The 18,194-nt window shown below is 36.1% G+C and overlaps 1 protein-coding gene across 1 annotated transcript; it reads left to right on the forward strand.

Annotated features, from left to right (window-relative positions):
• Positions 1–12,846: 12,846 nt before the first annotated feature.
• LOC107557007 (proteasome assembly chaperone 4-like) lies at positions 12,847–14,846 on the forward strand. The gene is made up of 3 exons (XM_016240288.1): positions 12,847–13,052; positions 14,450–14,525; positions 14,663–14,846. The coding sequence occupies exons 1-3, from the start codon at positions 12,876–12,878 to the stop codon at positions 14,782–14,784; spliced, it is 375 nt and encodes a 124-aa protein (XP_016095774.1). The 5' UTR covers positions 12,847–12,875; the 3' UTR covers positions 14,785–14,846.
• The last annotated feature ends 3,348 nt before the right edge of the window (positions 14,847–18,194 follow it).

An 18,194-nucleotide genomic window follows, 5' to 3' on the forward strand; every position in this document is an offset into this window, starting at 1 on the left:
ATACATCAGTCAGAGAAAGTCTGCCTTACAATATTTAACCCATTTAAGTCTTCATGTTTAAAATGTCTATAATCTCAATGTTCATACAGTCGGTTTTCTTTTATTTCAGCTATTAAAAACACCATTCAGCTGCATATGGATGGTGAGAAATTATGATTTATTTACACTCACTCAAACCTAAACCTAGTGCACTAGCTTGCTGTCTACCGAAATGAAAGCTCAAACGACTTGCAGTTGATTTCAGTGAAGTTTGATGTTAATTTGATGCTAAGCTAAAACCTAACGTACACAGTTAAAGAGTTCATTTGAATTAGATTGAGCTATTTTACTGCTTTTCTGTATTTAAGTATGATAATTATGATGCCTTGAAATGCTTCCTATGTAGGCAGCACACTGTGTTCAGGAACAGTGTTCGTCTCGATCGTTTAGGAAACCGAGAGATTTTGGGTTGCTGGTGAGAAAAGATGAAAGTTATGAAAGATTGTAGACATATGAAACATCCTTCAGATCACACGCAGAGAACAAACATGATATGATCATAAATACGTGAACCAACATCACAACCCTTCACCTGTAGATGCATGAAGAAACACATGAACGTTTGCAGTTTTTTCATACACACACCCATGAGAACGGCTTTGTTTCGATTGGTTATGACACTATATGAAACTGGCATGGTTGGTGAAAATGTATATTTTTGAACATATTTTATTAATTTCACATCTTCAGCCATGCAGGAAAGTTTGTCATTTACCAGCAGCCTTTAGTGCAAGCCTTAAATTAGACTTGAAAACATGCCAAATATTGTTTTCCATTAGATTAAAAAAAGGGTGAATCCATCACTTTTAAATATTAAATTTTTTTATAATATAAAATATTTTTTATATTATTTTTTAATTGTATACATTTTATTTTATACACACACACACGTATATGTCATATAAATAACATAGTAGTTTTTATATTTTATTTGATATGTATTTATTTATTTAAGCACTTTTCTGAAAAACATGGCATATCTGCAGAAGCAGGATGATACATTTATTAATCATTTTCAAGATAAATTTTCAAAATATGACAATGTTGCCTTTATCTGTTAATTCATATAGAAAAGTATATTTCTAGATCTATATACCATGCAACTATTATATCTCATGTTTATGCAGGTATTTCCGGTGTTCAAATATGAATGCAATAGTCAAAAAACACATAGAATTAGTTTGATTCATTTTGGCATTAGTTTGTAATTTTCAGAGCCACATGTTCTGATATTGACTCACTGATTCTATTATTTTGCTCCGTCAGAACTTCATGGAAACAAAGTAAAAATGTCCTTTCTTCCTTTTCTGCGACTTTCGTTCTGACTTTCTCACACACACTCACATCTGTGCAAAACTGCAGTTAGAAAGTTGCAAAACATGAGATAGAAATTCATTGTCTTGTGAGATTTCTCGCACTTTCTTTTCCTCACCTGAAAGCAGGGGAAGTTGGATTTCACTTGTGGGATCTAGTGAAACATGCCGCTTTCTTCAAGAATCACCTGATAATGAGTTTCACAGCATTTGTTTTCAGAAAGCGTGAATGTTTTTTTTGCAGTTTTCTGAAGATGCAGTCATTTATGATTGATCTTCAACAGGACGAGGACAATCCAGAGAAGAACAAGTCTCTGTGATCTTCTGGTCTGTAGAAAGGGTTCGGTTCCTCCTGCAATAGTCATCTGTGGGATTTTGGGATTGTTTGATCATCCAAACAATGGTGCATTCAGTCACTTAGTAATTACCAGCACTAACTAGATCAGAAGGAGGAGGAGAAAGACACGAAAATCTTGAAAATCTCAAAAAAATAAACTAGCGTTTTTCAAAGAGATGCTATAGAAGAACCATTTTTGGTTCTCCAAAGAACCTTTTAGTGAACAGTTCTTAGAAGAACCATTTTTTTGTTAAACATAAAGGTTCTTTATTGGCATTGATGGTTCCAAGAAGAACCTTTAACATCCATGGAACCTTTCCATTCTACAAAAATTCTTCATAGTGAAAAATCGATTGTTAAAAATAAAGAAAACCATGGTTCTTCTAAGATCTGTTTACTGAAAAGTTCTTTGGGGAACCCAAAATGGTTCTTCCATGGTGTCGCTGCAAAAACTACATTTTGGAACCTTTTTTAAGAGTGTGTGAAGAACGTCCTGAAGAACATTTTATGGAATGTAAAGATTGCATTCTTCCATTCCAATTTTTCATGGAACCATCAAACACTCTTAAAACTAAAGGTTATTTTTTGGAAATGTTGGTTCCATGAAGAACCTTTAACATACATGGATCATTTCCAATCTACAAAAGGTTCTTTATAGTGGAAAATGTTTCTTTAGATTAGAAAAAAAGTTCTTTTAAGAACTGTTCATTTAGAGGTTCTTTGGGGAACCAAAAATGGTTCTTCAATGGCATCACTGCAAAAATATAAAATAAAATAAAAAATAAAATATTTAGCATTTTTCATAGCAATGCCATGGAAGAACCATTTTTGGTTCCCCAAAGAACCTTTCAATGAATGATTCTTAGAATATCTTTTTTTTTTGTGTGTAAAGAATGTTCTGAAGAACCTTTTTCCACTATAAAGAACCTTTTGTGGAATGGAAAGATTCCATGGATGTTCAAAGTTCTTCATGGAACCATCAAACACTCTTAAAACTAAAGGTTCTTTATTCAAATTGTTGGTTCCACAAAGAACTTTTAACATCCACGGAAACTTTCCATTCAACAAAAGGTTCTTTATAGTGGAAAACATTCTTTAGTTTAGTAAAAAAAATTTATTTTAAGAAATGTTCATTGAGAGGTTCTTTGGGGAACCAAAAATGGTTCTTCTATGGCATCACTTAAAAAAAAATACACTTTGGAACCTTTTTTTTTTTTTTTAGCATTTTTCATAGAGATGCCGTAGAAGAACCATTTTTGCTTCTCAAAAGATCCTTTCAGTGAACAGTTCTTAGTAGAACCATTTTTCTTAGTGTGAAGAACCTTTTGTGGAATGTAAAGCTTCCGTGGGTGTTAAAAGGTCTTCATGGAAACATCAAAGCCAATAAAGACCTTTAAGAGTATTTGATGGTTTCATGAAGAACTCAAGAATCTTGAGAAAGTTCTCAAGATTATAAGAAAAAAAGGTTCTTTTAAGAATTGTTCACTGAAAGGTTCTTTGAAGAACCAAAAGTGGTTCTTCTATATCATCTCTATGAAAATCACTACTGTATATTGGAGAGATTTTGTCTTTCTCCAGCCTAATATTCCTCCTCCTTCTAGTGCTGGTACTTACTAAGTGATTAAATGCATAATTTTTTAACAAAAAAATGGTTCTTCTACGGCATTGCTGTGAAAACCCATTTCGGAGCCATTATTTTTAAGAGTGAAGATCAAAATCTATGAACATTTCTTAATTTCTGTATGACCATCATTGATTATGTGATTCATGTATGTTCATAAAACAGTCATACAGATGCTAATGTGCATTCTGGGACCTAATTTGACCTACACATCACACCTACTGAGCCAAACCACCCCTGCCAGGCCTGTGGCATTGATTTAAGTGCACAAACAGCAGTGTGCACTTGACCAGGTGAACTCTCACTAGTGTGCCATCAGACCTGCTGCAAACCAAGAGATTGCAATGTCAACAGGTTGAGTTGCTAAATTCATCCGTTTTGCCCGGCAACAGAGCCCTTTGCCCCCCTCTGTCCTCAAATCCAGCAACAGCTGCTGCCATATTCTTTCACACATGCCAAAAAAACACACACAGGCTTTTCTCATTTGAACTGAAAGAAAAACCGGAAAACCATAAGTTGCTAAAAGAGTTCAACACCTTGTCCCAAAAGCAAGAAACAGTAAATGTCCTAATCAAATATGCTGTGTTAGAGGAAGCTGCAGAAGCTGTGTACCTCGGACAGATGTTCTCAGGGCTGAGTTTGGGGTTTGGCCTTCAATTGGGCCTTTAGAGGCAGATTAAACAGAATAAAATCAAATCAGACTTAATTTAATGAATTCAAGTGCATGCATTGGATGTCAGTTGGAGTTTATAACTCAACATCAGGTTATTAAGTGAAAATTATTTTATGCATTCTCAAAGAAACCACAGCATACTGCACTATACAGAGGCCTTATACTTGAATATGTTTTCTACAGACTATAGTACAATGTACTAACCACTTTTCCCTCAAATGATTATCTAAATATCCCAATATATTAAATCGCCATGTATGAAATATATTGTCATATATATCTAGCCTATGTAAATATATGTTTATGAAACACATTTTTGTACATATGTCATGCACATGTATATTCATCCTTAAACCTGTCAATTTTTATATTATATGAGTAATATAATATAATATATAAACACATATTTTTGTATAAACATTGTATTAATAAAGTTGCATAAGTAAGCATAGGCTATATGGTTCACATATGGTTGCAGCATACAATACCATAAAAAATAGTTAGACTCATTAAAAAAAATCATAATATATTATATATATATTATATAATATTAACATATGCACATATACATTTATAAACTTGTGTAAGTATGTGAAAATTATATATTGACATATATATGGCAATATCACTCTTGATATGGGGCAATATATGACATATATTACATTTACACATGGGATAAATTATTTAAATATATTTTATTTTGTGTAAACAGTACAAAACATGCTGAAAATCTGCGATATACCTGGAAAATGAACAAAACATTCTCACATTCATGTTTCTTTATTGGCTTCACTGGCTACAGTACAAAGCCAGTTAAATACAGAAGCATCCAACCAGAAGTGCAAATAACAATGTAAGAATATACAAAAGTATTATTTTAGCACAAGGTTGTGCATGACAACCAAGAAAAATATTGTTAATTGAGAAATCCTGCATGGCCGGATGAAAAATCTTTTCTGCGTTTCATTTAACTTGTTGTGCTGAAAACCTGTAAATGTTGGGTTCAATTAGAAAAGGATGCAAAATAGAAGCATTTCACGAGTGTTCTGCAGCACTTTGGATGCGAAGCTCTTATTGCAGGGCTGATGTTGTCGTGTCAGGTTGTTATTCATATTGGAGATTGTGAAAATATCACAAAAATCCCCTTCAATTCCCCATGCACTCGCTGCTATACATGCACTTCTACACACAGATGTAAACATTCCTCTGTCCTGTCCGTGAATGATCACTCTCAGGGGACGCTGAAGGGGCCAGAGGCTCGATCAGGGGCAGCCCCTCAGATCCCAGCACCTGCGGACAGACGTGAGCGCGCATGTTCAGCAGATGATGGTTAATGAAACCCAGCACAGACCAGCGTGACGCTGCGGGCTTGAGCCACTGGGAAGTGAAACCCTCTTATCAACTTTTCCAGAGCTTTAGCTGTGCTTTCACATGTGTGCCTCAAAGAAAGTCAGATTCAAGATGCTATAGGAAAATATAACTCAATTAATTTGTGTGTCCTGCTAGCTAAATTGCACGTAAATAAACAAAAATCTGGCTCTAAATCTCTCTTTTCTTTACTCAGAGTTGATCTAGACGAGTACATGCAGCTATACAGAGTTCTGTTAATTCTAAAGCGGTCAAAACTGCATCTCTGTATTCATGTGTCCTCTTAAGGTAAAAAACAACAATATGGTTACATATACAGTAGTTAAACCTTGGTAACCACAAATTAACCATGGTTTTGCTACATTAACCATAGTATAACCATGGTATTTGTAGTAAAACTGTGGTTATACAGAAAAAAACATGGTTAGTACACTTTTGTTATACTAAAACCATGGTTAATTTTCTTAAAGGAGGGATATTATGCCCTTTTTACAATATGTAATATAAGTCTCTGGTGTCCCCAGAATGTGTCTGTGAAGTTTCAGTTCAAAATACTCCACAGATCATTTATTATATAATTTTGAAAATGCCTATTTTGAGTGGAAGCAGAAACACGCTGTTTTCGTGCCTGTCTCTTTAAATGCAAATGAGCTGCTGCTCCCCGCCCCCTTTTCCAGAATAGAGCTGTGCCTTTACAGCTGGGACCTGCTAAAAACATCTGTTTTGGTTCTGATTATCATGTTTATCGCACTGAAATCATGCGTTTTAAACCATATGAGTTTAAACTTCTGATATAAGGTTTTCTGAGCGCACACATCTGAAGCACACGCACAGAAAGCGGCTGTCACAGCATGTGAGCACTAAACTAAGTTCTCATTCACACACAAGTTTATGTTAAAAACACACACGAGTTACAAAAAAACAGTGGGTTATGTCTGTGAAGGTAAACAGCTGGGAAATAAATCGCATGTTTATTTTAGATCTGTGTGGCAGCAGCAATATACAGTAAATAAATCAGTAAATCCTGCTCTGTCGTCTCGTCTGAGGCTGGGACTCTAAACAGTGTTCTGTGCTCGTCTCTGCAGCCAAACACAGAACAGTTAGCATGTTTTGCTCAAACTTTCATCATGGCGTTAGAGCTGGTGCACCGTTGTCGCTGTCGAAAACACAATGACGGCGCCGTGGGTGAAAACTTACAGATTAAGGGGCGGAAATATTATAATGAGATGCCTTTGTGACGTCACCAAGGGAGCGAAATCAGACGCGCTCGTTTTCTCAGACGCTTACAGAAAAAGGCTTCCCAAAACAGAGTTACTGGGTTAATCTTTTTCACGTTTCCTTGGTTGGTAGATGCACCGGAGACCTGATTATAGCACTTACAACCTGGAAAACTCAGACTTTCATGATATGTCACCTTTAAGGGATTTGCATCTGTGTATTCTTTCTTTATTTTTTCAGAATCAGAATCAGAATCAGAATGAGCTTTATTGCCAGGTATGTTTACACATACGAGGAATTTGTTTTCGTGACAGAAGCTTCCACAGTGTAACAGAATGACAGTGACAGAACAAAAAACACAGATAATAAAAAATAAAAAATATATAAATTGACAATTGTATGTACAGGTATATTATGTGCAAATTTGAGGTGTAGACTGAGTATGAGTGTTAGCAGTGTTCAAATTATACCGTGGACTTTGGGGGAGCTCACATGTTTTTTTTGTAACGGGGGGTTGTGGGCTTACAATAACTTACAAAGATACATAACAGCTAGTGTATGTACTACTTGCTAGCACTATATAGGATAAATCACTATACAGGATTTACCCTATTATACTTTATCGGCACGAATTGATAGGTGAAGCAACAAACTGCCACCCACAAATAGTATATATACAAAGCATCAGGCTGTCTTTGAGTTCACATGAACAACGGTTAGAGTTACTCGTCGTCAGGCTACAGAAGAATACCATAATTCCTCCGTTCAATTGCACTGCGTAAACATAAAACTCGGTCTGCATTTGTGATCAGAGAAATGACAAACAACAAGTGATACTCTACACTGCCCAAAACTCGCGTTTGAATCATCAGTGGCAAATACTTTAAATGAAAATGTACTTAAAGACTGTGAGTCAGAACAGCCGGCATTTTAGTCTAACGTTACTCTTGAGCTGAGGCCGAGCCAGAGTGAGCTGAGGCAGCGGGGCCGAGAATGGCGCACCCGGCGGATCCGACGAATGAGCGGCAACCACATGTGACGACCCCGGGCTGGACTCCGCTTCGTCCACCGTGAACGTTGATGTATTCCCTCAGCGACCAGCATGGAACAGCTCTAGGCATGATGAAGCAGATATCGTCCTCTTTTGGAAGACCAAACAAAGTAGTTTCGCTTTCACAACGAAACACACAGCGTCTTCACAACATGGCTGCAGCGTCAACAATACTATAGCAAGAATAAAAGTTACGCCTTCTTTCTTTGCGTGAACATTTGGGCGGCGTTATGCAAATCTTCCCACATAGTGACGTAGACATGTGGGGGCGTGTAAGAACGAGCCGTTTTAGGTAGGTGTGGCTGACTCTGAACTTTTATAAAGAATATCTCTTTGGATTTGAGACTTTAGTCTTTGCAACTTTACAGATCTTCTTTATGCACCAAGAGCTTGTAGCACTCCAAAGAGAAAGGAAAAATTTAAATCGCATCATATGACCCCTTTAACATGTACTAAACATGAGTGGAATTTGCAGCGCAGCACCCCCACACCTTGATGCTCATGACTAGAATTGCATGTATAATTATCTTTATTGAAATGAATTAGGTTTAAATCGCCGTCATGCATGAATGAATGATATTTTTGCAATTTTACACATAATAATCCACGATGATCACATTACACAAAACTGAAATTGCACGTCAAAATAACACATTGTCAATATTTTTTGAGACCCCCCAAAATTTCACAAATCATGTTTTCAGGGGAGCCCATGTCTTATTAAGGGGAGCCGAGCTCCCCCTAGCTCCCCCATAGTTCGAACCCTGAGTGTTAAATAAACAAGTGTATGAGTGAATAAATAGTGTGTATTTCACAGTTACTGTTAAGTGAGATGGATTGCCTGAGGGAAGAAACTGTTCCTGTGTCTGGCCGTTCTGGTGCTCAGAGCTCTGTAGCGTCAACCAGATGGCAACAGTTCAAAGAGGGAGTGTGCTGGATGTGAGGGGGCCAGAGTGATTTTGCCAGCCCTTTTGCTCACTCTGGATGAGTACAGTTCTTGGAGAGAAGGGAGGGTTGTACCAATGATTCGCTCAGCAGTCCGGACTACCCTCTGTAGTCTTCTGAGGTCAGATTTGGTAGCTGAGCTGAACCAGACAGTTATTGAAGTGCAGAGGACAGATTCAATAATGGCGGAGTAGAACTGTTTCAGCAGCTCCTGTGGCAGGTTGAACTTCCTCAGCTGGCGAAGGAAGTACAACCTCTGCTGGGCCTTTTTCACAATGGAGTCAATGTGAGTGTCCCAGCACGCCGGCTCGCTTCCCCCGTCTGCGCGTCCTGAAGCGTCTACAATGTCCAGCAAAACATCAGAATACTCGAAAACTGGTGAAATATCGGGTGGTGTGTACTGCCGAATGTCCAGCAATTCGTCTCTGGTGAAACTGATTGCAGGGATATAACTAAAGACAGGACAAACTAACAAAAACATAAAACAACTGCGGAGCACGCCACGGAGGCAGCCATCACCGTCGGCGCCATCGTGAATTCAACAATGAATTCTATGTAAAAATTAAAATTTTTACATAGATTTTATTTATTTTTTATTTATTATTCATTTATTATTCTTTTATTTTATTTTCAATTATTAAATTATATATTTATTTTAAATTAATATTTTTAATTAAAATAATTTTTAAAGTAAAAAAAAAATGTGGTGGTGTGGCTACCCTGAGATTGTAATGAAGAAAGACATTTAATTATTTTATTTATTTATTTATTTATTCATTTTTTATAATTTTATTATTATATTTATATGTTTGTTTATTTTTTAAAAGAGCAGTGAAGCAATAATATATATATATATATAAAATAATAATAATCCAGAATGAAATATCATAGTGGCTCAAAAATGTATGAAATGTGTTTTACAAAAGATTTTAAAAATATATTTCTTTCCATCACCTCTGACATCCTCATTTGACCCATAAACCACTATGAAACGAAATTGAGTACCATGGCTAGCATAGTATTTATTTATTTATGTATCTATTTATTTATTTAAATTAAATTAAATTAAATTAATTAAAATGTATTTAAATAGTTAAATATTTTTCATGATTATTTTCAGTATTACCGCTCCTTTATGCTGGTTTAAATCCTCTCTGGCAGGCTCTGGGTTTGAGGTGTTTCTCTCTCTTAGGCTGGAGTGACAGCGGCATCACAGCTCTGATCGCGGCTGCTTTAAACCCCGCACTCATTCAGAAGATGGTGGTTTGGGGTTCCAACGCTTACGTCTCTCAAGAAGATGTTCAGATCTATCAGTGTGAGACGGAGCGAGAGAATAGCAGAGCATATGGGGTCTCACTTGGGAGGCCAATCATTTCTGAGTTTAAGAGAAAATGGCAATGAGAATTGGCTAGTGGATTTTGCATGCTGAGCCACTCCCTGTGCCTACAGGTATATAAGGCGAAAGTGCACATCCACTCATCAGGTTTTATGCTGAGGACGTGTCCCGGCAACAGCGAAAAGTTCAAGGTTGTGGCATAGGGACATAACGTCTCCGTTCCCTCCATCAGGGAACGAGGGTTACGTACGTAACTGAGACATTCCCTATCTGTCGGTCACTACGAATGATGTCGAACGACATATGGGCTCCATGGAAAACGCCACAACCTGAACCCCGTCACAACCCTGTGGCGCTGCAATTGTTGACAAGCCATAGCGTATCACAAAAGCTACGCTAAGGTCGTAACCTTCCCAAAGCCCCAACGCAAATTCACTGACCTTGGTGTCGAAGGGGACCAACGGTGAGTACATCGCTGCTGGAGAATGCCATGCTGCTGTTCCATCCACAAAAAAGTTTTTGGAAGGGATTTCAACCTTCAGTGAAAGATTGCTTAAAATCTTTCCTATTTGTTCTTTCAGCCTGGCAGAACGATGGGGAAGTGAGCCTTAAGGGAAAAGGTCGCTACGGAGACCACATCCTACCCGTAGGGAGGTGACATGTGGAGATACTGATATGGACTGACCCAGGGGGCAGCACTACATATGGAATGGGTCTCTGAGGCAGGTCCTACCTTAGAGTAGGGATAAAAACAACTGCCAGAAGAGACTGACAGAGCGGGTCTGTCAAGGGAAGACACGGGTTTACCTAGAGGGAAACCTTACCGTGGAAGAATACGCATATGGGATTACTCATAATGAATCAAGACATATGGACACCTAGCCCAGTACAGAGGCTGGCCGGGACACCGAGCATGCTAACACCAGTACTGGGCCTGGCACTACACGAAGGTTGTTAAACCTCGTGAAGGTGTTATGTGTCGCCCAGCCCACAGCTCGACAGATGTCTGCCAGAGAGGCGCCATGCGCCAGCGCCCAGGCAGAGGCTACACTCCGAGTGGAGTGGGCTCTCACCCCCAGGGGGCACGGCTCACCTTGGGATTGGTATGCCAAGGCGATGGCATCCACTATCCAGTGGGCCAACCTCTGCTTGGAGACAGCCTTCCCTTTCTGCTGACCTCCAAAGCAGACAAGGAGCTGCTCAGAGCTTCTGAAGCTCTGGGTGCGGTCCACGTATATGCGTAACGCTCTTACGAGACACGGCAACGCCAAGGCTGGATCTGCCTCCTTCGAGGGCAGCGCTTGCAGGTTCACCACCTGATCTTGGAAGGGAGTGGTGGGAACCTTGGGCACGTATACAGGCCAGGGTCTCAGGACAACGTGAGAGTAGGCTGGCCTGAACACAAGGCTCCATGACCCTCTTGATGGAAGTGAGCGCGATCAGGAGCGCTGTCTTGAGAGACAGGTACTTTAGCTCAACTGAATCAAGCGGCTCAAAAGGACCCCTCTGAAGTCCAGCCAGGACAACAGGATTCAACCTTCTGGCACCCCTCAGGAACCTAACGATCAGGTCATGCCTTCCCAGGGACCGGCCGTCCACTGCATCATGATGTGCTGCGATAGCAGCAACATACACTTTCAAGGTGGAGGGTGACAGCCTACACTCCAACCTTTCTTGCAGGAAAGAAAGCACGACTCTAACCGAGTATGTTCGGAGGTCTCGTCAGTGAGAAGAACACCAATATGTGAACAGACTCCACTTCAAAGCATAGGCCTGCCTCATAGAGGGAGCTCTAGCCTGAGTGATAGTGTCTACGACCGCTGGTGGCAGATCACTAGGTCTGGTATTTTACCATAACAATTTGCATAATTGACTTTATTAATTTTATTTTATTTTATCTTATTCTATATTCAAAATGGTTTTGAATTGTTTGATTTTATTACCTTACCATGGTATATTTTGAAGGGGCTGAGAGCAAGATTTTAGTCTGATTTTCTCTCACAAATCATAATCACATTGCTCCAGAATGTTGGTTATATAGCATTTGTTGTTGTTGTTTTGTAATTTTTGGAGCTTTCATTTCACTCTTTTATTGTATGGTAAAATATCGTGAGCTTTATTAAGTACTTATTTTATATATTTTTATTATCGTATGCATAATTGTAATGTTCATGATTTATATTTAAAGGGGTCCTATTATGCTTTTTCCCTTTTTTCTGTTACAAAGCTCAAAGTCCAATTCAAATGGAGATATTTTATTTAACAGAAATCACTTTTCAAAAACTACAACGAATGACTCGTTTGGACTACAACGCATATTTTCCGGGATTTGTGATATCACAAATATCAACGAAGGGGACGAAACCTGGTTGAGCTGCACTAGAGAAGGCAACGAGTGTTATCACTATGTCGGAGACACGCTAGCTTTCCCAAGCCTGACAAACTTAGAGTGGTTACAATCATCCGGGTTTAAATCACGCTCAAAAAGATTTGATTTTGACGCAATATTTACACTGAAGCACACAGCACATCACAGCACACACTGGCCCAGCTAACCAATCACAGCACACACTGGCCCAGCTAACCGATCACAACACACACTGGCCCAGCTAACCGATCACGGCACACACTGGTCCAGCTAACCGATCACAGCACACACTGGCCCAGCTAACCGATCACAGCACACACTGGCCCAGCTAACCGATCACAGCACACACTGGCCAAGCTAACCAATCACAGCACACACTGTAAATAATGTGTTTTTCGAACAACCTAGTATGAGAGCCTGTTCTTGTACACCCCCACAACAAAATCAAGACTTTGTAAAAGAGCATAATAGGACCCCTTTAAAGGAAAACGCATGATTTAGTGTGCGACGCTCGTCCTCCGCACCGGGAGGCATCGCTGCAGAATCCGGAAGCGCGACGAGCGCTTTTACTTTCTCTCGTTGATCGTCGGGTGAAGCGGTCTCGGCATGGAGACGGCGCTGAACGGGGACTCCGTGGGGCCCATCGCGGTGCATGATTTCTGGGAGAAGATTCTGGAGCAGCTCGATCACTTCCATGTGATGAAGCTGAGATGCGGGTTCTTCCTCTGGATCAGGTCTGAGCCGGTTCTGTCCAGTCTGGCTCTCGCCGTCAGCAGCAAACATGTGAGTCCCGTTCATCTGCACAGTATCATAAACATAAGCATAATCATAACCATAATCATAACCATAAGCATAATCATAACCATAATCATAACCATAACCATAACCATAATCATAATCATAATCATAATCATAATCATAAACTTTGGTTAGTTTGGCATCAGTGTGTGTGCTGGGCAGTGTCCTTTTATTATTACTATTATTGTAGTATTTATTAATATTTTGAGTTGGCTTATATTTTCAGTTTGTATTTTAATCTCGGTTTAAGTTTCAGGAATTGTATTATATGCTTTTTAGCTTTATTTTAGTTTTAGTAATTAAAAAAATCTAATTTTTATATTTTGTTTCAGCTCCATTAAAACAGTTTTTAATAGTTCTAGTAAATGTTTTATGATTTTTGTAATTTTTATATTTACATTTAGCTTTTTATTAGTTTACTGTATTTCAGTTTTAGTTGTAGTCATTTTAATATTTCAACAAATCTTTTTTTATTTCAGATTTTAAAAATCCCAAGTTTTTCATATAATTTTTATATTTGATTAATTATTATTTAATTATTATTTTTTATTAAAATAGTTTTAGTTTCAGTGATGTAGTTTTATACTTTTGTAATTTGTATATTTCTGTTTATTTTAGTTTAGTTTTAGTCATTTTAATTCTTTAACTTAAACCTAATTATATCGGTTATTTGCTAAGACAACGTTTCTAATTTATTTAAAAAAATTATTTATATTTTATTTCAGCTTTATTAAAACGGTTTTAATAGTTTTAGTTGACAATAACAACACAACTTTAGTAAGTTTATTATATGCTTTTGTCATTTTTAATGTATTTTTATTAGTTTAGTTTTAGTAATTTTAATACTTCTACTGAAACCTAATTATTTCAGTTATTAACCATTTTCTAATTTAAAAAAAGTAAAGTTTTCCGTCTAAAATTTATATTTAGTTTCAGCTTTATTAAAACTGTTTTTAATAGTTCTAGTTGACATTAACGGCAAGTTTTAGTAAATTTATTATCATTTTTATATTTCTATTTAGCATTAGATATTTTTATTCCAGTTTTAGTATTTTTGTAAAAATGTTTTAAGTTTTTCATCTATTATTTATAGTTCATTTCAGCTTTATTTAAATGAACAAAAACAGTTTTAAATAGCATTACGGTTTTTAACAATAACAACACTGATTGCTGGGAGAACTACTTCATTTTCATTTAAAGCAATTAGATTTTTTTATCTTGTAACAATCATTTTGTTATATTTTTGGTATATTTTTGATGTTAAACGCACGTTATGATAAAGTTGTCTCTGATTAGTTCTGTTTGAAAGCTGAAGGTTCAGAAATGAAAGTTGCTCTAGAAGCGTTTCTGCGGCTCATACCATGTTTGTTGTTTCTTCCCAGGATTCAGTGCCTCTGTCCGCTCTGGTTCTGGGTGATCCGTCAGACACGACGCCAAGCTCTCTTGCACAGAGACTCAGTAAGATCTGCTTTAACCATCCATGTGCTTTAGTCCTTTACAGCTGAAGTGTAATGCCATCAAACTCATCCGAAGGGTGACAGACCTAGTCTAGTGTTCACCTAGTTTCTAGCATTTATTTCCCTCTTTCTTTTCAGCAAAGAAGACAAAGAAACAGGTATTTGTAAGTTACAATTTACCCGTGACGAACTCAAATCTAGCGCTGCTGGTGGAGAACCGAATCAAAAAGGAGATGGAGCTTCATCCCGACAGGTTTTAAACGTTGGCTGGTTTACCTGCCACTTATTTGTACATAGCTCAATAAATCTAAAGCAAAAATTATTCAGTCGTAACTAGGGATGCACCGATATGAAAATTTTGGCCGATACCGATAACTGATAATTCTTTATTTTTGAAAGCCAATAACCGATATGTTGGCCGATAAATCTATATCCAAATTTTTATGTACTTTTTAAGAGCCTGATTACAAAAAAGGTCTCATCATTAAAAACCACATCACAAACACTTCAACATAAGCAGCCTAGTTTGAACGGTGTACGTTTTAAAAATAATTTTACTCTCCCATTACCAAATTTAGTCATTAAAAAGTCTTACAAATAAATAAAATAATGCATAAATAATGCAAACAAGTCATTGGACATCATTGCTGATGAAAATAATCATAGAAAAATACAAGTCGTAACAATATTATTTTGTGTGGTACGTATCCAGTTATGAGCCAAATTGATGTAGGTTATAGCAAAGAAAAACTGGTCTGGTCAATTCTCTTTAAATTCAAGTATTGGTATGCAAAACCTGGAAATATGAGGGGGATTTTAAACCTTTGATTTCCAGACCTCAAAAAGCCATGGGAAGTATTTATTAAAATCCTTAATTTATTCCAAAAAAAAAAATTATATTCTGAAATTGTGAGTCTGAATTCTGAGATACGTCGCAATTAATAGAAATAATGGAAATCTTTATTAGCTATAAGCTGCAATTGCAAGAAAAAAAATCAGAAACATTTAGAAATGAACATTTTAAAAGAAAAAGAAAAAACAAAACCTGGAAATATGAGGAGGATTTTAAACATTTGTTTTCCAAAGATTTCTCAAAAAGCCATGGGAAGTAATTATTAAAATCCTTAATTTATAAAAACAAAAATTATATTCTGAAATTGTGTAGAAATTGCTTTGAGTGAGTATTCAGAAAAGACAGAAAAAGACAAAGAAATATATTGATCAGAAGGTGTGGAAAAGCTTGTTTCTGCCACAAGATGTAAACTCAAAAAGGCAAATATATTTTTATCTCACAATTCTGAGAAAATAGTCTGAAATCTGAGATTACAAAGTGGCAATTAATATAATTTTTTAAAACTTTATTAGCTATAAACTGCAATTGCACAAAAAAATTAATCTGAATTATAAGATAAAAATTAACTTTTTAAAATGTTAAATCATTATTATTTTTTGTTCTGTGGCATACAAAAAACAGAATTGCGACATGCTAACTCAAAAAAAGTCAGAATTGTAAAACAACATTTTTTAACTTTTTAAAGTTTGTAACACAAGTTCATAATTCTGAGCCAAAAAGTTGAAATTGTGAGAAAGTTCAACAAGCTTCCATAAAACCCTGTTATTAAAATATGAACAACAAAATATACTGTATTAAAAAATGGCATTTATTTACAAGTGCAATGTCTTCAAATGGACTATTAACATGTATGAAATTCTCTTTTAATTCTAATGGTCAAAATGACACGCGAGAGTCAAATACAGAAAAATACACTGATGCTTTACAATGTTTCAGTCTCTTGCACATTTTAAATTCAACAATTTTATTTGAAATTCTTTCAAATTTTATGCACTCTGCTTTTGAGTGAATCTCATTAATGCGTGTCCAGGTCATGTTTCATGCCAAAATCAAAATTATTATTTTATTTTTTTAAATACTCAAGATCGCATTGCATTGTAACACATTAATAATTTTGAATATAGCTTTTTTTTTTTTTGTGATGTATATCTACAACGGTGCTTGACAATTTAAATAATATATACTTTTTCACATTAAAATAATATTTTTGGTCCTAAAAATAGGCTTAATTTTCTTTAAGAAAAATATACTTTTTGTTATTTTTGGGGTGAAATATGACCTGGAAATGTTTTTGATTTTGTGAGATTGACTCGAGTGTGCTCTTACAATGTGCTTTAATCAGTATTTGAAGTATTATGGAGTGCTTTAGTGTTGAAAAGGTGAATATTGATCCTGTGCTTGTTTCTGATTATTCACTATTACTCCTGCCATTAGGATGTGAATTGACAAAACTCATGTTCAGAGATAATTATATATATATATATATCCCAGAATCCTGTTTACACACACACACACACACACACACACACACACAATACCTGCAATCACTGTTTAAAACCGCGAAGTATATGGTTAGAGACTTTTTTTGTTCTTCATTTGGTTTCTTATTCAGTAGTTCGAGGATAAACAGGAGTTTGTGTGATGTTCAAGTTACTCCACTGCTACTCTACACATTAATAATACTAACAATAATTGCTAAATATACATGAAAACAATCAGCAGCCCTTCTAGTGGTCGTGCTTCATGTCAGCTCGAGTTCACATTTATGAATTGAATCAAGGGAATGTCCGGGTCACATTTCACAAAAATAAAGCAATAAAATGAAGCCTGTTTCTGTATTGTGACATTATTTTCATTTTCTCCCCTCCTGCCAAATCTCATTATCACAATGCAATAAAAAAAAAAAAATCTCATTATCGTTATGCATCTGCACATTACACTTTTGTACTTCTTATTTTTATTATTCTAATGATTGTCATTAAATTCTCATTACTTTAAATACAATGATATTTTTAACTTCAAATTTGCATATCAAGTCTAAAAACGGCTTCATTTTGTTGATGCGAAATATCATTTATTATTTCTTTAGATTTTGATGTGAAATGTGTCCCAGGACACTTTCCTGACAGGCTTCACCTCTTTAACTGTGGTTTTTGAGTTTGTGAATGTTTGCATGTTAACCCTTGTACGTCTTTAGGGACTTTTAGTCTTTCACGTTTGTCTTTTTTATCATTTTGACTGTGTTAATGCAAACAGCATACATTTTGTCAAAGGTGTATTTTTAATTGGAATTTCAATATTTCACCCTCGTTTTCTTTCATAAATGTATTTTATATTAGGTACAAAAATAGTTGCACTCAGGACCTCAATGAAAAAATGTCCCAATTGAAACCAGTTAAAGTGGCGATATTTAATCCCAGTGCTGTTTAAGCTTAAAATCATGCATTTTTGTTAATAGGGTTTCATTCAAAATTTGTACTATTTTAAAAATTCTTATGATTTTCCACCTGATTTTCTGCTCTGAGCTTCTGCTGAAATTGAAATTGAATTATGTTAAAAATAAAAATTATCTGACACTGCACAAAAATAGTGCATCAAAATTAATGTTGTTAATCATTGACATATCCAAGATTGTAAAAATTCCAAAAAAAATTCTCCTTAGCATTTAGTATATGGAAAATAATTAATTTCATTTTTCATAAAAACAACAACAACAGTGGCATTATATAAACAAACTAGCATTTAAAGGGTTAAAATCCTGAAAATAAATTTTTTTGGGTAGTTATGATCAAAACAAGATCTATGTCAGTGAAAGTG

This window comes from Sinocyclocheilus grahami, unplaced genomic scaffold (assembly GCF_001515645.1).
Source record: "Sinocyclocheilus grahami isolate Dianchi unplaced genomic scaffold, SAMN03320097.WGS_v1.1 scaffold587.1, whole genome shotgun sequence".
NCBI lineage: Eukaryota > Metazoa > Chordata > Actinopteri > Cypriniformes > Cyprinidae > Sinocyclocheilus > Sinocyclocheilus grahami.